Source organism: Mercenaria mercenaria, chromosome 4, assembly GCF_021730395.1.
Source record: "Mercenaria mercenaria strain notata chromosome 4, MADL_Memer_1, whole genome shotgun sequence".
Classification (NCBI taxonomy): Eukaryota; Metazoa; Mollusca; class Bivalvia; order Venerida; family Veneridae; genus Mercenaria; species Mercenaria mercenaria.
The window spans coordinates 82,206,589-82,230,118 of record NC_069364.1 but is presented as its reverse complement, the minus strand read 5'-3'; the positions used below and the strand labels follow the sequence as shown (position 1 = coordinate 82,230,118).

Genomic DNA, 23,530 nt, shown 5'->3' with positions numbered 1-23,530 from the left:
CTATAATGTGTCCATTTTCGATACGGATGCTAATAATTAAAATTATAGAGATGTTGTGCGAAAAAAGCACAAGTTGAACGTTTAAGTACACGTTTATTTAAGGCACTTTTTGGGAGCAACTTTATTGACTATTACATCATTTTCATTACATTTTTTGTACTGGTATATAGATTCATCGGAGTACAGTTATATTGATTTGAGTGTTTAAAATTAATTAAGCTGAATTGATATATTTGTTTCGTAGCCTCAAGGCAGGCTTGTCAACCGCGTCTAGAGAAGACGATGTGTTATGATATAAAAATAAAAATCCCTTATGGTGTAGAGTTGAATGAATACAAAAAGGCTCAGGGATAAGGTATGAATGTTAAAATCGCCACTATACTAGATTCAGTATGTAGACTGTTTTATTGAAAATAACAGTTTGTGGTCGTTCATGGGTATAAATATTCAGCTGTTCGTGAAGTAAAATAGATGTTGTACTCCATCATTGTTATGCATGTAGAAGCATAACTGATTATTGTCATTAATTTGTGTAAATATTGATTTCAGTATGTGTTTTGTTTGCTTGCAAATTTGTTTATTTCTATGTAAGATGTCATACGGTATAATATTTGACGTTTTGCTAGCGTTTCTTCTCTTGTGTGAGATACTGATTTTGTCAGTTTGTAGACTATAGACTTTACAGAAATTTATACAAGCTTGTATTTAATATTAAGAATTATGAAGATTAAAAAGGCTTGATAGCTTATGCTCACATGTTCATGTAAATATTCCGGTAAAGGATTTAGAAAATAAAGACAGTTCTAACACAACATTTGTTAACAGTGACTTTCTACGAAATAACAAGAACTTGGCAATTCAGATTAAACAGTGATATTTAAACTAAACATTCACATTAAAAATTGATAGAAAAGGAGAGACATTTCACTGAATTTTCACTACGAAGTTATGTTTTTTGCGACTCACATTAAATCGTAATATATATATCACGCACAGTACCATAAATATTAAAACCAATGCATATTATTGAATGAAAAGCTGAAACAACAGAAAGTTAGCATGAAATTAAATCGCAGATCTTTAGAAAATTTTAGTACACAGAGGAATGAAACCACGACTTTCGAGTTGGATATGGTACGATGAAGTTTTGGCGATTCAACGATCATGATAACATCTCCTTTGGTGGATATCGTTTAACAAAACGATGAACGATGGCAATGGACATTCTTAAGAAGCTGACGGATCGAGAACTACCGACTGCTAATACCATGGTCGTGTAACGTTATACTACGGTTGGATCAATGGTTATGTGCAGTAGATGTCAATTCCACCAGCCAACTGGGAACACCAATGGAAAATTTCTCATTGCATTTGTTTAACTTTATTTCTTTTATCACTTATTTTTTTAAACAAGTTGTTATATCTTATCAACTGATTTTTTTTCATCCTAGACTAGTACATTGATCACATATTCTTAATATAATACTCAAGAATGTTTATTTTAATAGTAAGGAAACTAAAAATACGTTATCGTGCAGAAAAATGTGTTAACATACAAACTAATGAACTTTCATATATCTGAGTTTCATGCAATGTTAAAAAGAATTTTAATTGTGCTTTCTAATTTCAGAATTTGATGTATTTGTACCTATTGATTCAGAATATCCGTGAAAACACCGACATTGAATGGAATCCCTACGCAAACTGAAGCATTCTAAATATGGAGAATGAAAATGACTTTCATTACGTACAAATGTGTGATTGTGAATAGGACTATATCAAATAATGAATGCTACGTACACATATGAAATGATGTTTTCTGTGTAACTTTTATGATGAATTCTGTGTTCAAGTTATAACTTATTTGTATGTATAAGCTATGTTAATCTATCATATGTTTTAATTTCTAAAACCTAAACAAGTAGGGATTCCTGTTTATTTGATTTCATTGATGTATGCAAGGGAACAAACAATTAAAGGAACATCTCCTGTCTCCTTGATTGGCGTACCCTGTTATATTGACACATTATTCAATTCCCCAATATACAACTTAATAGTCTATATTAGTTGGATCTTTTAGACTTCTATATTTTTACTGTTTATTTAGATCATTCAGACATTTCAACCTTTTTTTATTGTTTTTTTTTTTCGTGAAGAAATAAAGGAATTTGTAATGTAATACCTAGGTTTATAATTTTTTATTTTGGTATTTCTTTCGGATAATTAAGATTTTAACTGTACATTTCAAAATTCAGACGAAACTTGTCAACTTTGCAGTAGCTTCGGGGTGTAAAACATCCGTTAATATCCAAGTTTAATTACCAGGTGGACAGGAAGTGAAATAATGTGTCTGCTGTGTTTTCCTGTATAACAATTTATAAACTCAATAAACCCTGTGATCGGGGAGAGACTGTCCAAGTGGCGGACTAAGGGACTTGTTCCCGCTCTCATGAGCTGAAACTTAATAAGCTTTGTTAAGAGCTAGTTTGAAATATATTTATAATTAAGAAATGTTGTTAAATAGATCAGTAAACAGAACTGTTTTAAAAGACTTATTGAACATTGATTATATTCATGAAATTAGACTGAACATTTATAAGTTACTGTGCATTTCTCTTCGTAGAAAATAGAGGTTAGAACTGTTGTAATGTGTTGTGTTCAAGATAAGCTTCAGGTACACAGACCCAGTGCTACGTTACACCAGAGCATCGTTGGCAGACATGTCTGTAGCTGCAGTTTTTCCGGGTGTAGTTTCCGTTGTAGTTGCTGAAAGTGAAGCAGGGACCACCATTTCCAGTATGAGATCGGTTGGGACGAAAGGAATGGGAGGAGATCTTGCCACTCACCCCATACAGATGGCTTCTGTGTATATGCGGGCATGTAGATCCGCGTTACTTAGGGACGGGTCATTCTGCCGCAGTCTCCTGAAAGTTTTGTCATAGAACACAGCCGCACGTTCTCCTGCTCGCTGTCCGAGACAGCGGATATGCTCAATGTATTGCATCAGAAGTGCAGTTAAATTTGGTTGACTGATCGTGATTATTGATATGTACATATGAAATGCTGTGTACCACTGGGACAACGTGTTAATGTCCTTATGTCTTGACACTTTCTGCAGGGCAATTGTCCCAGCTGTACACTCCACCAGACGAAACGAATCGGGACCGTCCGCTTCACGAGACAACAATACAGCCAGATCAATATATTCATCAGCCCATTTTTTCCCTTTTAATTTAAGGTCAATTCCTAGTAGAAATTATGGAACTGAAGATGGAACTGAAGCATTTATACAGGAAAGTGAGTAATCACCACAAATTGCTGCCCCATAACTTATAACGGATCATATATTATCATATCATCAATAATCTTAAAATCATTTAATATATGATAAAACATGAACAGTGTACATATTTATAATTGTTGGTACTTTCGAGGGCTTAGAAATCATTTACTCAGTCTTTAAGTGAGTTTTTTTTCTAACTGTGGAAATAAAAGGGACTATCTCTGCAAGTTAATGTCTTGTGCGTTACAACTGATCCTCCGATTACTAAATTCTTAAATTCTTACTTCATGAATTTTAACTCAATTTTCTCCGGTTCCGCATTTTCTTGCCGAACAAAGTGGCATCAAAAAGGAGAGAAAATTAAAACAAGAGCACCGCCAGCGGGGTGTTAAGTCGGGTTCGATCCACCGGTGACTTCTTTTTTTACGTCGAATATAATTATCATACGATCTTGTAGCAGCTTTTACTGAAATGAGTCAGTGGTTTGACTTATTACTTTAACAATAGGTCATTCATATTCTATAGTTGGTCAAAATTTATTAGTTTCGCAGTACATATATGTAACTGACTATGTAAGTCGCACACATTGTATAGTATAAATTTTTACAAACTGCACACTTCAAATATATAAAAAACATTAAGTATTGTACAATAAATAGCAGACTCCTGTCAATTTAATAAACACAAAAATCTGATGAACGATATGTTTACACATGTTAAACGGAAGTAACATTTTTTTTACAAGGAACTTTAGCTGAAATAAAACATTTTGTCTTTCATATGTATATGGAGATAGCTAGTTTTATGATGCACCAAGTGCAGCATATATGTTTGAAATGGGAACGAGTCCCTCCAGCACAATATTAAAGCTACCCAACTAACAAATAAAGCTAAAACGTTTTTTAAAAACAGATGCAATGCACTTCACAAAATTTGGTGGAACGTAACTGCTTATTTGTAAAGAAGATACTGATATTTTATCAGTGTAGTAGATATAAATCGGCACACTTGCATATGTCACAGCTGATCTTTCCTGTGTATGTAGCCATGCTTATAAATCGGTACACCAATAAACATTCGGCAGTCACTTGGAAACACGTTGGTGTATGTCAGTTCTACAGTTTCGATATGGCATTGCCTCATTGCCTCCTCAAACAATTCCGAAGAAACGACCACCAGCTGGAACTTTGTGGGCCCGTTGTTCGATTTCTTATTGCTTTTAAGAGTAAGACAATCGCTATATACTTCTATTATAATGGCAATTCTGTCAAGAAGCAGGGCAAAAATGTGAAATGATTCAACTCCAGATTTCTCAAATCCAGTTTCATTAATATTATTGAAATAGTTGACATTGTCGAAACTGTGCCCACTATTGCGTGGTAATATTTCTAGACTACTTTCATTTGGTTGCCAAGTATATTGGATTGTAAACCTTGTAACATTTGTTTCTGATGCACCATTGCTGAAACTGGCTATACCGATTTCAAGCGATAATGAACTGCTTCTCCCGCCATGTTGGACAAATATTCCTTCGACCAAAACATAGGATTTGGCGCCAGAATTATTTTCTGTTGTTGGCGCAATCTTTATAATTCGTTCTCTTTCTTCAGTTTCTGTACAGTTTCTGTTCTTCTCGAAGTTGTTTGGAAATACATAGGTTCCATTTGGTTGTGAAGAGTATCCAATTGAAAATATTGTAACATTTGATTCAGGATCGCCACTGCAGTTGCTGGATCTACCTGTTTCAAGAGATGCCGAGCTGACCGTGCCATCACGCTGGACAAATATACCTTTGTACAAACTGCATAAGCTGACAAAAGATTTATTTGACTTATATGCAAAATTTTCTGTAATAATGTCTTCTGTTTTCTCGCTCACTATCGAGTTTTTATTGTCAGTATCGTTTTTGCAAAATGGATAGATTGTGATATATGCTACTTTCTCAGACTTTCCAGAAACATCTGTCCCAAATAGTCTTAGCTCCAGTTGATTTGCGTCTTTGTAACTGTTAGTATTACCCAAAATGATAATCCCCTCCAGTGCCACACCATGTGAGCCGCCGTTTCCACTGAAATAAAAGTCAGTACATTACATTTAAACATGAACCGTACGACATAATTACTAGTAATTTACAATTAAAATCAAAGGCCTGAAGGGCCTGAGTCGGCTAATGATTGATGTACTGACAGTATAGTCTACCAGTTTCAGTTTGTTTTTAGTTTTTTTCTTAAAATTTCATAACACAGCTCGATATTTACCCAAAATATTATATCCGGATACGATTACACTTTTCTCCAGTTTCAACAATATATTTTACAAATTGTGATGATACAAAGACATTTAGCAGCAATTGGCAGTATCTGACATTGAAGTTTACGGTTAAATTACCTCTTATTTAAATCTTTTCATAAAAAAGTTGTTTCGTTTCGTGAAAGCAGCCAAACATAGACGATCTACTTTCGATTTCAAAAACTACAAGAAAATACAATTTAATGTTTCGCCGATTTGTTTATTTCTCGAAAAATAAGAATTAAAATCATTTTTAATATCAGTAGTAACTAAACAAAGGGTAAGAGCTTCTTCTTCCGATAATTTATCCGTTTACTGACTGCAAAATTCAACCCACGCAAAGTTTATAGAAATCATACGATGCGTGTTTACGTTCAATGTGGGAGAATTAAGGCTGATCGGCTATGTTACCTAACGCATCCAGACGATTCAGATTTTGTTTTTAAAAAAGCATTGTGTGCGTTTCTGTAATTTTATATACGTTTTTATACGCTTAGAAATTATTAGACATGCGTATTTGCATTATTTCTATACGTAATTTACGCTAATACGCATTTTATCTGGAGCCCTGTGGAACTATTTTTTGTCTTTCGCTGGATGTTACCCAAGCTTTGTAAGCCTGCGCAATTCTTAAAATGCACATTTATGCTTAATGAGTTACATTCGAGTATTGCACAATTACAAGTCATAAATATGACAGATTACATCGTATATTGGTCATAGAAAAGGGAATTGACACAACTTAACTTCATTCATGCAGTGAACTGTTTGAGAAATCTAATGGAACTACATCCCTTCACGTGTTATTCGGTCCATTTAGAGAATCCCTGAACAGCAAGGACTCGTCAAAAGGCTTTCAGCCTTTAGCCGACTCAAAAATACTGCAATGATATAAAATTATGCATGGATATAGATCAGAGTCCCTGAAACTAGTTACATAAATTCATGAAGTATCAGTCATATTATCGGTATATTATCTGTAGTTTGAACGATGGACTAAAAGATATGCTGACTTTAATTATATTGTTTGTTTCTGGTCTGTTGGGATACATTCAATATATCTATATAACATATTTCGGGGTTGTTGTTACACATTAAACCGAGTCTACTGTTCTTTTGCTAAGTTGTACTCTATGCTTTAAAATGATATTCTTATAGACTTTTATCGTATTAAAATAGGTTTTTACTTTTGATATTTATGTATTTCTCATAAGCCGGTCATGTTCTCACAATAAAAACCGTACGAAATAGTTAAAACTGAGCGAGGCAATAATATGCAGAATTTCGGTTATAATTTCACTTTAACGGAACTGGCTATTACGATCAAAATAAAATTTTGGAAAAGAAATGAAAATATATATATACCACAGGAACCTAAAATTCTATCAATAATTAAGCCAACATAAGTCTATATAAAAAAGTCATCCTCTATATAAAAAACATCCGGTGTTTTTTTTATAGAGGGGGTCTCTTTATATAGACTTGTGTTGGCTTAATTATTGACAGAGTTTCATGTTCCTGTGTATATACGAAATTAAAAAATGAGAAAAGTTGCGGAGTGTTAGGCTTAAGCCTGGTTTGTTAGTGACATATTATTTCAATCTTAGAGAGACATTTTTTCCGTGTTAGATTATTATTAAGGAAACAAAATCTGTAGAAGTGCTTTAAAGTTTAAATACATGGTTGAGTAGATCGTCCTCAAGCGTCTTGTCCTGAAGAACCGGCAATGTTAAATCATACCAACTACCAACTTAAGCTTCAATTGCCTACTCACTGTATCATTTGTACGAGTGTGACCGGCTTAAATGCAATGTTTTTAATGAGATCACTTTTCAATTACACGTAATTCCTTGATAGCTAGTTATTAAGGAAGAAAACATTCGTAACAAACCTATGTTTTTAACGTTTTACTTCCTCGAGGTATTGATCTGACATGTAAGTTCCGATACGATACTCACACACTGCATTGTGGAAAATATTGCATAAAAAAAATTTCATTTACACTTGTTTTCATAATAGGTGGTTCCTAAGAAAGAAAACGTTCGCATTAAATTTTGGAGCACTTCTCTTCCTCAGGTGTATTGTCCTAAAATGGTCCGGGGGCCAAGGCCAAAAAATTTGAAAGTCGAAACCCCAGAAATTAGGAAAAGGTTGAGTTTATACCATGATGTTTATACTATCATTCAGGAAACTTTTAAGGGTGGATGTCGGTCTGAGCGACATGCCCGTAAAATTTAATGACGATTTTAAAAACGTGGTGTCTAATAAATACGATTTAGCATTGCATAGGGATATCGCCGATTTGGATGGTAAAAGAGACATTTATGCGACATTTTAAAAACAAAATCTTTCTTTTAATGTCTGAAAAAATCAATAATTTACTTTTTTGTTGTCAAAGAATGTACGATATGTATTATATACTGAATAAAATGTAAAAAAGTAGGGGTTGAGACCCCACCCACCACATTAGTACATATATTTTGCGGGAAATCTTTAGAAATTTTTAACCCTTTATAAAGGAACAAAATCCTAATGTTTATAGTAATGAAAACGAAATGAATGAATAATTAACTAAAATTTCAGACACCTTTACACTTTAATTTCATTTGGGCTAAACCTAGGTTTAGTTTTATTTCGGGGGGCGAATTGCATACTGACAGACCTATTCTTTATAGTGCAGTAAAAATGATGGAAGTATTGCAAAAACTAAAACGACCGCAAACGTTTTATGGAAGTTCCCTATGGAGAACATCAAAAGGAAGCAGATCCAGCAATATAATTTCTTTATTCAAGATGACAGCTATTTCAAATTAATCCAAAATTATTATACATATGAGTTAAATGCAACAAAAGTTTTTAATTTTGATGATTTTAGTTCTATTCTAGCTTAGGTCTTCTTAGTAAGTCATTTTGTACGTAGTTATTAAATCACCTAAAATTTATGTTGTTAAACTACCAACAAATTAGGTTATTTAGTTACGCAGACTATACAATTTAGACGGCCACCACTTTCCAAATTTCCAAATAACTGCTTTAAATTTGACCCACACATGCACATATGAAAGGGGCGTAGCTCTTAAAAGTCAAAACTAAACACGAATCACTGATATTGATTAAAAAGTTACAGAGGATTTTACCGCTCACAAAATGACCACCTGAAATCGGCTACATTTACAAATTTTGATGAGCTATACTGTTTAGATATTCAGTATTAATAAAACAAACCAAATAAGTTTCCAAGGATTGAAGTTTGGTTATCCAGATCAATCTAATAAAGATACTGTCCTGTCATTTTAAAAACGGGGTCGCCAAAAGTAAGTTTGCAAACAAAACATATGGATAAGATTTAAGTAATCATTGCTGTAATAGAAGTTAAAATAATTTCAATTGAAAACTACTTTACCAATAGAACTACTTCTATTGTTTTAATCAAGATGGCGCCATTTTAAAAATGCGTACCATAAAAGCCCATAACAGAAATTTATGATTTAAATACTGCTTTTATTTCTTTTAAATCTAAACATGTTAACTCTCAATTTCATTCAAAGGATTTTGAATGTAGTTAAAATTGTAATATTAATTTGTATCAGAATGTCTCCCTGATAGATGTTACATATACAGTGTATCCTAGTGGAATAATGAGAAATGGGGGAAGGAACATATCGTGAAATTGCACTTTCTTCTGAGGTAGTGAAAAAGGTCATTGTACAAACACTTATGTTTTTTTTAAACATTTTAAAGGATTTATAATGTTCAATTGAAAACTACGTTACCAATATGAACAACTCTATTGTTTTAATCAAGATGGGCCATTTTCAAAATGCGTACCATAAAAGACAAAATAGTAATATGATTTAAATACTGTTTTTATTTCTTTTAAAACTAAGCATGTTACTCTCAATTTTCATTCAAAGGATTTGAATGTAGCTAAAATGTATTATTAATTTGTATCAGAAGGGGCTGCCGATAGATTTTAAACATATACAGTATCCTAGAAATGGGGCATATACAGTTCTAAACCTATCAAAGCAATTTAAGATGCATATATATTAATGTACCTTTAGGTTGTGCTTGAAAGTTTTATCGTTTTGTTTGAAATAGAAATAGTCAGATATATCATACATCATTCAACAAAACCCTTTTCAATGCGTATACCTCTGAAATAGTTCCCAAACTGTTATGAATATATCTGTAGTCATGCATTTGCTTGACATAATAAACAGGTAGTACAGAGTTTCGCAGCTAAAAATTGGCAAGTCCTGGAATCAAAAGTCGTGTATCGTATCTGTTTTTTTTTTATTTGGTTGAATGAGCAATAATTTTTGGTTTTGTTGTAATTAATTTTTAAAGTAACGTATGTTTCAATCCCTTTTTAGGATGTAGCTTAATGATTTTACTACGGAAATAAGCACTTAATAAAAAGAGTTTTTACAGATATGTCATGAAGATATCAATTACCACTGGGCGTTTTCAAAGCAAATAGTACAGACTCTGTAAGTATGTACATATGCATTTATAGTGTATATGAACTTATTCTGATACTGAACCGAAAAGTGACTTCCACGCAACCTCTCATATCAAAATTTAGATTATATTTCTGTCATAGGGGTGTACATAGGTGTTATAATGTGTCCTCTTGTGTAGTTCTGAAACATACGTTACCGAAATTAGATTAAGGTAGTTACTAGACTTAATGGTTGAAACACAGTTACATTACCAAGGTAATCTAAATGTAACAGTTGAAATACACCAATTTTTTGAACGAACTAGATTCTTTGTATTTGTTAATAGTTTTGAAATAGAATATTGAATTTTAGTAAGAACGCAGAACTGACAATAATGATACCACAATCAGGATATGAACAAGGAGTCTTATCTATGTTTCCTTTAAAGGGGAATGTAATATGAATTCGTAGTTCAGAAATTTCCGTCCCACATTTTAAGTGATATTTGAAAATCATCATGGTCAGAAACAGAACTATTTTAAAAAGCATGTTTTAAAAAAAAGTGTCATTTGTTTCACTACAGTACCCAGGGTGTACTGTATATGTATGATGCTCCATAAGTTCAAAATGTGCCGTGTTTATTTACTTCAGGAATATATCAGAAACTTTGAACACATAATGCAATAAACCGATAATTTCAGTGATGAATACAATCTTACCTTCCTGAATATCAAAACAAACGCATTAAAAATATAAAATCCTCTGTCTTGAAACCGCCTAAGTCCATCGAAACCCCAAAACTATAATAGCTTTAATGTTACTTAATGTACTTTAATATTTCAAAATTTGTGTGTAATCTTGGTACGTATGTTTCATAATTATATATTATTTATTTTCATCTTTGTAATGCTGTATAAACTGACTGAGTTGGTGCTTTGCGATGCCAGTAAGCATGATTTATGTATTAGCCTAGAATATTATATACGAAATATAAAAATTTAATAGGTGACCTTTTAAAACCTAGGTAGGGGGAGGTGGTCTAGTGGATAAGGTGCCGGCCGCTCAATCCAGTGGTTCGGTTTCGGGCCTCACTAGGGTCACGACCATGACCTCTCAATATGGCACCAGTATTGGTTTCTCCAGGAAGCGGACTCAAAGAGTGGTTTCAAAAGGCTTGAAAGCTTCATTTCAATCGAGCTATAACAAATAAGTATAAACTAAAAACCCAGGTAACGTACATTTGATTCTTAGATACCCTCACGTTCTGTATTTATTTTGAATGAAAGACAAAAAAATTCAGACTGCGTACAAACTGTAACCAAGTCTATTGTTAAAAATCAATATGCTACTTTTGAAGCAGAATCCATAAAATGCTATTAAATCTATGCTATCTTTTCAGTGATGCTGAAAGAGGCACCGTTGTTTTACTGTAGTTTGTCGACATCCTATAATTGAGAATATTACAGGGTTTTAAATCCGACAAAATTATAACGGTCATGTGTGCATAGTTTTTTTTTAAATTTAAAAACAACAAATGCAATTGCTGGAGTATTTTCAATGTTTCTAATTCTTCAAGGTGGAAAATTTGAGTGGGGCTGTTACGTATGTTACATTTAAAGTATCTTTTTCAAATAAAGGTTAAAATTATACATGTAAGCTACTTTGACATCAAAAATAGAAGAAAATTATTGGTACCAAAACCTTTCTGAATGAAAACACAAAAAGGCTTGATTTTGAGAAAAAAGCATGTGATTTAATGTATTACATTTGCATGCACGTTGTCTATAACCTAAAGTGATTGCAATATTTCATATTTTCTCATGAAAATATTAAAATTGTGAATCTTAACACAATTTTTTTGATGATGTCTTATTAAAAAAAAATAGTAATTTGAAATTTTATGAGTTATTTAAAAGGCAAAATGAGCTCGGGTGGGTGGGTTATTTTGACCCTAAATTTTGGTAGAAATCGTCAAAATTTGGAAAACTTGTTACAGTGAAGCTTTTAATTGATTTAGAACAGTTACATAAGCAAAACTCTAATATCTGAAAGTCAGTATTGAAACAATCTGTTAAGAATTCGTGTGTAGCCAACAATACTTTCAAAGAGAGAGAATTCCCCATTTTTCATACACAAGGTTTACTAAAATGTGTATAATTTTTTTGACATACGGTAGAAAGGGGACATCCGGTCTTAAACAATCCCGGAATGAATGTATTAAAAGGCTGAAGTGGATGAACCTTTGCCTAATTCTGGGTTACGAAATCGAAAAACTAGAGGACTTTCAGAAACTGGCCCACAGACCAAAACACTGCCAATGAAAATCAGATCAATATAAGTTTTGAAAATCTTTAAGTATTGTAGAGTAGTTTAATGACATTTCATGGGTTGATTTCACTTTCCGTTAAATTTATTTCCTTGATAGCTGATTACAAAGAAAAACAATGTTCGCATTAAATGTATCACTTATAAGCACTTTACTACTCCGAGAGGAATGACCTATGTAAAGCACTTTCTATATCTAAAACACGAAAATACATGAGAATGGTAGATGTGTTTCCTGACTGAGTTGATAAATAGCTTAGAATAAACAAGAGGGCCATGATGGCCCTATATCGCTCACCTGAGTACCATTGCTCTTAATGATAAGATAAAGTTTTGACATAGATCACATAGGCATACACTTTAAATATCATCAGGATAAATATTTTCTTGTAACAGTCCCTTTTGACCTATGGGTCACGTACTAGTCAGGGCTATCGCCATACCAAGTTTGAGGCTCAAATGCTGCATTTTTGTACCAGAATGACTATTCCTTACCCTGGAAGACTTAAATAAGATTTAAAACCAATCTCATTAGATGCTGCTGAGGTATATTCTTTTACATAAGATAAAGGGAGGTAATTTGTCATACATTCAGTCAAAAGTTATCTACCCTGATTGTCCGAGTCAATCTGATGGCATAAATGACATTTCAAATCAGTATCTTAATTGGTTACTGAGATACACCCATTTTAATTTGAAACGAGGTAATTTGAAACAAGAGGGCCAAGATGGCCCTAGGTCACTCACCTGAGTAACACACAATAACAGTGTAAACATGTTTTACCTAATGATTTCATGAAGGCAAATATTCTGACAAATATTCATTAAGATTGGACCAAAAAAATGACCTCTTGAGTGTAAACAAGCTTATTCTTTGATTTGACCTGGTGACCTAGTTTTTGACCCTATATGACCCAGATAGAAATTCCTCCGATATTTCACACACACATTCTGACCAAGTTTCATGCACGTCAAATGAACAAGAGTGTTAACAAGCTTTTCCTTTGATTTGAACGAGTGACCTAGTTTTTGACCCCATATGACACAGTTTCACATTTAGCCTAAGAATCATCAAGATAAACATTCTGACCAAGTTTCATGAAAATAGGGTCATAAATGTGGCCTCTAGAGTGTTAACAAGCTTTTCCTTTGATTTGACTGGGTGACCTAGTTTTTGATTCCATATGACCCAGTTTCGAATTTGGCCTAGAAATCATCAAGATAAACATTCTCACCAAGTTTCATGAAGATAGGGTTATAAATGTGGCCTCTAGGTTGTTTTTCAAGCTTTTCCTTTGATTTGACCTGATGACCTAGTTTTTGACCCCAGATAACCCAATATCGAACTCGTCCAAGATTTTTTGAGGGTAACATTCTGATTAAATTTCATTAAGATTGGGCCAAAATTGTGACCTCTAGAGTGTTTAAAAGCTTTTCCTTTTATTTGACCTGGTGACCTAGTTTTTCACCCAAGATGACCCATTATCAGACTCATCCAAGATTTTATTGAGGGTAACATTCTGATCAAGTTTCATTAAGATTGGGCAAAATTGTGACCTCTAGAATGTTAACAGTCAAATTGTTGACGACGGAAGACGACGGACGACGGACACAGGGCGATCACAAAAAGCCGACCTTGAGCACTTCATGCTCAGGGGAGCTAAAAATAATACTCACATGTCCCCTATAAGCGACCGTACTAAACCTAGTTATGTGAAATTCTAGCACTGGAACGTTATTACAAATGTACCAAAAACGAAAATATGTAACTGTTCTTTGAATATGGTTTTTAAAGATGTTGAACTATACGAAAGGAATTCAATGTATATCAGTAAATTGACAATTGTTTTGTAGAGTAATATACATGTTTTATATGCTGTTCAATTTTCACGTAAAACAACCCTTTATTTCTATGCTTTATTGGTGTTGTTTGATTTTTTATCTCTCAAAAATGGGATACTTACTATTAAGTCAACATTGTTATCTCTGACAAACACCACAACAACAAACAGCAGTATTGATCAGTTTAATAGACAATTACATATAATAATGAAATAGTTTTAACTGTTGTAGGGTTTTAATTTAGTGGTAGGATAGGGATGGGGAGTGGCTGTGGTGGGAAAGTAGAGATCGTTCTCGCTACACATCCCTTTCTTTTTGGATCTTTGTCCTAAATTTTAACTCTATGGATCTTTGTCCTAAATTTCATCTCTACTGCTTCTCCTAGATAATTTAGTGAGAATTTGATGCGACGTATAATTTCAGTTAAAACGTTAATATTTAAACCATTTATAAAATGCTGACTCTTAAATAATAAAACATCGATGGTATGTTATAAAATGATCTGAATAAAATGTTTGTATTTCACAAAATGTAATCAAAACTACTTACTTCACCATGTTTCCCTGTTATGTAAGTTTTCTTTCGTGAACGCTACTAATGCTTTTCATTTTTTTTAAATATATAATGGTTATATCATCACATCAGTTATACTATAAATATACCATTACACACATTATGCATAGTTTTACTATCACGTCATGATAAACATGATACTTGAACACACTTACCCTACAGTCATTTAATACAATGAATATGAAACTTTAATGAAACGTAAAAAAACATGGAGCATTTAAAGCTAGTCGCCTACAGTTTGGGTGAACTTTTTCAACATGTTCCTTTCCACAAAGTTTGGCATAGAATGTGTATATGCCACTGAAAAATGATAAATTAGGTGAAAATAAAAGTTAGCTATAGGGTTAAACTTTCTGCATCTTTTTAAAAGCGTTGCAACAGTTTGCTACCTTCTGCGCAATATTTTTGGTTATTGACAACAATATCTTGCAATACTCTTATGTCAATAAGTTTGAACCACTAGTCACTTTCAGAGTATTCACTTTTAACGGATTTTTGAGAGATATTACTTTTCGCCGTTAAATGTTTGGGCTAGTCCCTTTAAGTAGTACTAATCAATGCAATATTTTATTATCTTGATTACATCTGTTAGAAAAGTAGTACGAAGTTTTATTGTACTTTCACCCGTAATCTAGATTCATTTTTCATTTTAGTGCAATTACTATTAAAAGTGAATGCAACAAATCCGAGGTTGTCTCTTTTTGTAAAACTTTTTTTTAAATTGTGCCATTTTTACAAATGTTTTATACGCTATGCTTTACCAAAAAGGAAATAATTTGGCACACAGACTAGCTGATGTTTGATAAAATGGTTTGTGGTATGGAGTTTATGCGCCGTGGATCAATTGCATGTACTTAAGTTCCTCATGTTTATCGGCAGCCGGTACGAAAGATTAACTTAATTTTATTAACGTCCCTATACATGTATATTTCCCTTTTACACAAGTTTCATTTACATGTAACTATTAAAGAAAGTACGGGAACCTGGCATTCAGCATTTAAAAAAAAAGCGCAATAAGCCGCACCAGGTCGTAAAATTGTTTTTCTTCATTTAACTTTAAATTATTAGTCAACGCCTTTCTATTTTTAGAAAAAAATCCGTCTTAATTACATAATAACATTGTGCATGCGCATTTAACAGGTGTCTACTTTTTACCAATCTATTTATTTTGTGTTATACCAGATGTAAATAGTATACACCGTTCCGTTACGTCAGATAGAAACTTACAGTTTATACATTCAGCATTACAAAATTAGTGCATATCACCCCCTCTACTGCATAAAACACCCAGTAACTAAATTACATTTGTATAGGTTCAAAAGTATAGCTAGATTAAGCATGAGGTACTAACTGCCAGGTCAGGTGTATTACATTTGTTTTGTAAATACAAACCGAAAGAAATCAAATATATACTAATGAAAAGTTTGCTGTCCTAAAACTATTGCAACGTAACATAAGAAAGCGAAAGAGGGTGGATCGGGGTAGGGTTGATGGGGTGTGAATAGAGAAAGCCTATCTTTTTTAATAGTCCGTCAACCACATCCAAAACGTATGTAAACTATGTCCACTTTATTTACTTCATACTGTTGCTTTGAACTCCAATACCCCGCAAAAGCCCAAGCTAATCTACTAAACTGAAATCCATTATGCCTCAACTTTCACCCAAAACTAATTGCTTTACTTCGTACATTTGAATGGTTCTCAAATGGTTGAAATATTTGTAATATTTGGAACATTTTCTCGGGCTTTTCAGATCCCTGTCCTAAAATGTCCTAGCTAAAGTTGGTTTGCATCTTTGTAACTTGGGATTACATGTGCCCAAATTGACAACCTTCCCCATCCATTGAAATAAAGCTTAGTACACGAACCGAAACTTTCAGTTGCAATGAATTTCATTAATTTCTATTTACAAAAAGTCTTGAAAAATATACAATTCAGAACAGATGGAGTACAGATCAGATCAGAGCCGCAGAAACTATTCGCGTGTATTGCAAAACATCAATATATACCATACACATTTATAACGGATTTGAAGAAAAGTAGATATAAAAAATTGACAAATTAGAACATTCTCCGGCATGTCAACCCTTCGTACTAAGTAAATATTAAGTTCAACAGAAGAATTTAAGTTTAGCTGGGAGTACCAAAATACACACCATGTGGCCAGTCTGAAACAATACGTAACCCAGGCTATACAAAATGTTTGAAAAATGTAAATGTACTTCATCAAAATAAATGTTACATACGTATTATGTACGGAAATTTGTATCCAAGGTTTCCCGGTCTCAAGTAAAAGCAAATTCCAAAAATCGTTTGGCAAAAATTTTGCTGCATTGAATTTATCATTTACGTTTGGTAAACTTTGGTTATGAATCTTTTAAAAAACAATAATAACTAACTTACTTCACCATTATCAAGTTTCTGTTCCGTGAACACTATTCAGCTTAATATATTGATTTGTAACGCTTCTATTAATAGAATGTGCGCATCGCCAGGTATGCAATACGGACGTTATTTCCACAGTCACCAGTATCGGACCTGGGACAAAAACATGTTTGTTTTCATCCTAAATGAGTTAAAAATGAAAAATATGTAGTGAAATATGAGCCCCCATCAAAATATACATATGTGTACTGAAGGCCAGAATCTCGAGAATCGAGCCTGCGAGCAATGGGTTCACTTCTCGGGCCGTTGTGAAATAAATTCTCTAGACAATTAAACAAACTACCTATCACCATTTCACGTGTACATTTAGCTACAAAATGAGACCGACCCCAAGTCTCTAGCCCTACCCATTCATGAAATATCTATCAGAAAACGAGTGCCTTTCTGCTGAAAGTTCCAGGTAGACAGAAATGTGGCACAACGAAACGGTACGAAATCACGGACTAAAATATGTTTGTCAGCCAAGCAAGGGTCAAATTCAATAAAAAATACTAAATAGTATAAATAAATACATAAACTAGGACCACTCACAATCGTCAGTAGCTTCTCAAACACGCGATATTGGCGTTTCAAATTTTTCCACGGTCTTTCAATTGAATGCTACGCCATTGAACAGAATTCGTAAGGTATTTTTAAACGCAATTTCTGATTGGCCAATAGCGACACACCTCCGGCAGAACCGCATCGTTTCGCACAAAATTACTCTGATATTATCGTATCGGTTTCAATGGCGGATAATACAATTGAAAGACCGACGGAAAAATAAAAAAGTAAATATCGCGTGTAGCAGATGATACTGACGGTGGTGAGTGGCCATAATTTGCATATTTAGTAATACTTGTTATTAATGTCAAATGAATTTGACCCTTGCTAGGCTGACAAACATCTTTTAGTCCGTGATTTCGTACCGTTCCGTTGTGCCACATTTCTATCTACCTGGAACTTTCAACAGATAGGCACTCGTTTTCTGATAGATATTTCATGAACGGGAAGGGCTAGAGACTTGGGGTCGGTCTCATTTTGTAGCTAAATGTACACGTGAAATATTGATAGGTAGTTTGTTTAATTGTCTAGAGAATTTATTTCACAACGGCCCGGGAAGTGAACCCATTGCTCGCAGGCTCGATTCTCGAGATTCTGGCCTTCAGAAGACATATGTATATTTTGATGGGGGCTCATATTTCACTACATATTTTTCATTTTTAACTCATTTAGGATGAAAACAAACATATTTTTGTCCCAGGTCCGATACTGGTGCCTGTGGTTATTTCTCACAAGTCAGATACTGCCAATTTCAGAAAAGCTCGCCGAATGGGCGTTTACATCAAACGCATGTAGTAAATGACGTAGCTGTCACTGTAGTTATCAGTGAGAGGATCACGCGTGTAGTTTGCTCCGCCCAAAAGTGTATTTCTATCGATCGCAGTGGTTTAAAATGTACAAAAAACGATGTAAAGGGTTAGGTACAAAAGTAAAATATTGCGGGAATTTATTTCAAGATAATCCTGCATAATGCGTGACACGTCCGCAGTATATACACATAAAATTATTTAGATTAAAGATTTGAACTGTCTGAGGATTGACACTGATCAATGTACTCTAAACGAAATACAACAAAACTTATTATTTCTTAGTTCGATTCTTTCAAACCAAATCATTCTGAGAAGTAACAACAAACACTGTGATGTATTGAGTAGGTACAGTCTCGTATTGTGTATTATACTTTAACAATATTCCTTTACATTTATACCTGTAGCAGTGTCACTATATCGTTAAAAAAAAGTTTTGTGTAAAAAGTTTTCAGTCTGTTAAAAAACTAGATCTATGTGTCTTTCAATCTAATCATGTGTCAACATTTTCAATGTTCATTCCAAATGTATTACATAATGATAAGCACAGTTCAAGTATCGAAATTGTAGAATGACAACTCTCCTTATATAGTCCAACATAAACAATTCATCATTTGTTTTCCTAGTTCTTGTAAACGATCACTTCAATCATTTGTAAATTTAATGACTATTAATAAACTTTGATAATGTAGCAGTTGACATCTTTACAATCGACACCATTTACTTTCAAATACAGGTTGCAATATAGCCCCAAGGTAATTTTATGACGGATATCTTTCAACACCCATGGGCTTATCAAGGATACATACAATACTCCAACACCACTCATTGAGTTACCTAACGGTCACGTCTTTACTCAGGAAAGATTCCATTTGTATACATAAAGGTGAGTGACAGTCGAGCCAACTCTCATGGGTGAGTGACTGTTGAGGGAGGTCCTGTGGACCCTTGAGTGTTTCTCAAGGTCTCATAATGTTAGTTTAGATGATAAATTTTCAATATCTAATTAATTTGAACGTAAGATAACAGTGTCATGTTAAAGCGGAAGTTCATATTTGTGCAAGGTATTTTGGAAACACATAATATGTTCTTTTTTAATACATGCTGTTGAGAACGATGAAAACACAAAAAGGCCCAGCAAATCAAAAGACTGTTTGAATATACAATTACGAAACCTAGCCTAACGGGGCTCATCAGTCACTCCCAGAAACACACGACGTAGTAATAAATATTTACATTTCACAAGCTTAGATATCCGTTAATTTATATTGAAATATATACAATCCGTCAAATTAAATGTCATGAAGAACCTATCATTATTAAATCTCATTGTTTAAATGACAACGGAAACATTTACTTATACAAAAAAATATGAGCCGCGACATGAGAAAACCAACATAGTGCGTCTGTAGTCTGGTCAGGATCTATGCTGTTCGGTTTCAACGCCAATTGCAATTAGAGTAACTATTAGCGAACAGTAAGAATCATGAGCAGAGTGCACCGATGCGCAGGTTGATCTGGATTCATGCTGGTCGCAAACGCACTATTTTGGTTTTCTCATGGTGCGGCTCAATTATGTTTTAACTAATACGTATTTCCTTTCCTACATGGTAAAAAGCTACATATGATGAGATGTAATCCGATTGTCGGTAAAATACAATGTGATGAGGTCACTACTAGTATAATTATGCGTCTATCTGGGTCTGGTGTCTAAATGCTACATGTATTTCGATTTTTCAAAGTTCGACGCCCAGAATTGTCGAAGTTGGACAAGATATGATAGGAAAACTATAGTTATGATTTTAAACTTTCAAAAGCACATGTGACTATATTGTCAAATGGTACGGTCGTTAAATTCTAGTATTTGTGACAGGCAATTTAACGGTGAATAAAGTCTATGCAAGATCGCCTTTTACAATTCAAATTCTACTATCACAGTTTTAAATGAAATTAAAGATAAAATACTTTTACCGATATTTTCTCTCAAACGAGTCCACTTTTGAAACACGTAAGTTCTGTATATATACGCGTGATGTGTAAAATATTAAAACAAAGGATTGTCATCGATTGAAATTTCGTTGGAAAAGTCTTCCATATCAAAAATTATAAATTTTTCATAGAAATCCGTCAGATTATTACTGCATACAGAAACCATGTAGTATGTGATGTCATGAACATTTTAGTCAAACGGAAAAAATAGATGTAAAAATAAGCTGTTAGTCTAACTCGTCGCCCTAAGTCAATGCTGACTTCTGCTTTATTGCAATAATGTGCACGTGTGATTTCTAAACAAGGAATTGTAGTATCCATCCATCAAGTGACTATCCCCGTAGTCAAGTGGTTAGTCGCTAACTTGAAATCACTGTAATCTCTGATTTGGTCAGTTGGGTGGGTGGGGAGGGCACGGGGTCGAGCCTTGCTACCGATCACATCTCTTTATCTGAGAAATTTGGACGTTTTCTTGCAGGGGTTCTTCCCATGTACCACGGCTATATTTCAGATAATTCGAGCCAATATTTGGTAGAATCTCAAACTCACAGAACTGTTTATTGCCTTTATAGCTAGAGTAACGTATTTAAACAGGGAGTTTATGTTTAAATTAAATATTTTACATTTTTGACATGAAAAGTGATGCCAATCGGGCTATGATTTAGTACTGTAAACTTAGATCTCTGACCAAGTGGTAAAAACACATGTGTAATTTTACATGTATAAAATTTATGCGCTGACTTAATTTGCATTTTGTAGTGAGGCTATAATGGATTAATGATTTTTATCATCGCTGACAGAAAAATTAAGTACTTTTAGATAATGCGACACTAATCGGGACAGTTTTACGTTATTGTAATCAGTCACAGATTGTAAAAAAATGTTTGATTTGAAACTGATTCTGAGATACGACTTAAACTGTAATATCATCAAGTTTTAAAACCATAAATACATTGTATGACTGGCAATTTTTGTGTTGTTAAGACAAATTAATGGGAAAAACCCACATAACTTGACTCGCGACTTGGGCGGAGTTAATGTAAATGACGGTTACAAAATTAGCCACTCACGATAAGAAAATCGATACCAGTCAGTGACTACAAGTGTATGATGCAAACACTGAAACAGCGAGCTATTCTGAAATTGGCAGTATTGTTTTTGAAAAATGTATACATGGTATAGGGAACCCGAAAGTCAATGGATTAGATAAAAAGTATGGTGGCATATTTCTGCCACGAGATAGCTAGGTAGCTATCGCGATACTTAAAAAAATTATCTTGATAAAGCGAAGTTTTCTGAAAAGATTATCTAAATAGTGGAAGGTTTCCTGGAAATATTATTGTGATAATTTACATTATTTCTCGATACCTTTTCTTAATCCATGGTAATTGGGGTCTTGAGCCTATTCTCTTGGTTGGAATGAATAGATTCATACCTTCAAATAGTACCTCTTTGAATTCTGACCATAGGTCTTCGACTGACCGTTTGTTGTAACCTTTAATCAGGGAAGGGGATTTAGACTTTATGAACTGCTGAAATTTTGACCAGTCTGCATTTTTATATAAGTGAACTAGGCGGGGTATCATTTTTTTTAACCTTGGCTTAACATCTGAGTGCACTTGTACTATATCATGATCAGAAATTCCCGCCATAGTGTTTACATGCTTGACCAGAGTTGGATTTGAGGTTAGGAAGAGGTCTAAAGTGTTGTTTAACCTTGTAGGAACCATTTGTTGGAAAGAGAAATCATTTATGACAGAGAGAAATTCTTCATAAATTCTACTGTGAGAGCAGCCAGGTTTCAGAGTTGGCATGCCCTCGGGGTCCCAAGACAGTTTTGGGAAATTGAAGTCTCCGGCAATCCGAATTTTGCCTTTGAGTTTAATGACCTTGTCTAAAGATTTTCGAAATTCTGTTAACTGTCCTCATCCTGTTCATGTTGTCTGTAGTAAGATGCAATATAAAGGGGCTTACGAAATATAGTCCACATTAATCCTTCTAAGTTCTAGTATAAGGCAATCGGTGATCGTGTTGGGATTTTGTCTTCTTTTCGTACACCATTTATTAGGAAAATCTTTAAATTTCTGTATTCTTACCGTGCACATTTGGCAGACGTCTGTCAGTACACCGACAGAATAACCTCGGCCTTCTGTCCTTACATTTGGCAAATTTTAAAACGAGTATTTTTGAAGAAATATGCGGTTTTCAGGGAACTGATTGATACACACGTTTTGTCTATGTACATACATTCAACAAAATTCCTAATCAGTCAGTTTATATTGTATTACTATTTCATTAATAATACATGTATTTACAAGAAATTTCGCATGCAGACATTTGAATAGATACTGCAGCTAATTATTGATTCATTTTTGCCGACACACGGCCAACGTGACCGCATTAAAATGCATTTTATCCAATGGATATATTTTTAGAACATATAATAAATCATGTGTAATGGTTACCAAGGAACTAACTCTCAGTTTATATATATCCATCATGATTTGCGAATTAAAATAGTTGTTTTCTATGTCTTGGCTGCCACTCAGAAAATGAAATACATCAACATTCATAGCAGTCTGTTAAAATTGGGCAAATCCTTGAAAAATATTATGAAATTGATTGAAACCGAAAATGCATTCAAGATGCAAATAAAAAAAATATATTTTGAAAGATGATGAGCGGTTTCGGCAAATGAAATTTAGGTAAATTTTAGAACATATAATAAATTATAGTTACCAAGGAACTGACGCCCAGTTTATATATATCCATTATGATTTGCTATCTTAGGGTCCTTTCACAGATTTTATTTTGAATATATGAAATTTCAAGTAAAATCGTGAAGGTAGACAAATCTTAAAATCTACGATTGATTCTTGTATTGTCATTGACAACAGATCAAACTCTTTGGTGTTTCAATACACTGACACGAGACTAGAAAGAAAATGCATCTGTAAATGTTATACCCTACCCATAGGTATTCTATAAGA

At 33.7% G+C, this 23,530-nt stretch overlaps 1 protein-coding gene across 1 annotated transcript; it reads right to left on the bottom strand.

The window, feature by feature from the left end:
- Positions 1-3,362: 3,362 nt before the first annotated feature.
- On the bottom strand, positions 3,363-14,895 carry LOC123552297 (uncharacterized). Its single transcript, XM_045341845.2, has 2 exons — positions 14,734-14,895; positions 3,363-5,351 (listed from the first exon to the last, which is right to left on the bottom strand). The coding sequence occupies exons 1-2, from the start codon at positions 14,739-14,741 to the stop codon at positions 4,301-4,303; spliced, it is 1,059 nt and encodes a 352-aa protein (XP_045197780.2). The 5' UTR covers positions 14,742-14,895; the 3' UTR covers positions 3,363-4,300.
- Positions 14,896-23,530: the final 8,635 nt, after the last annotated feature.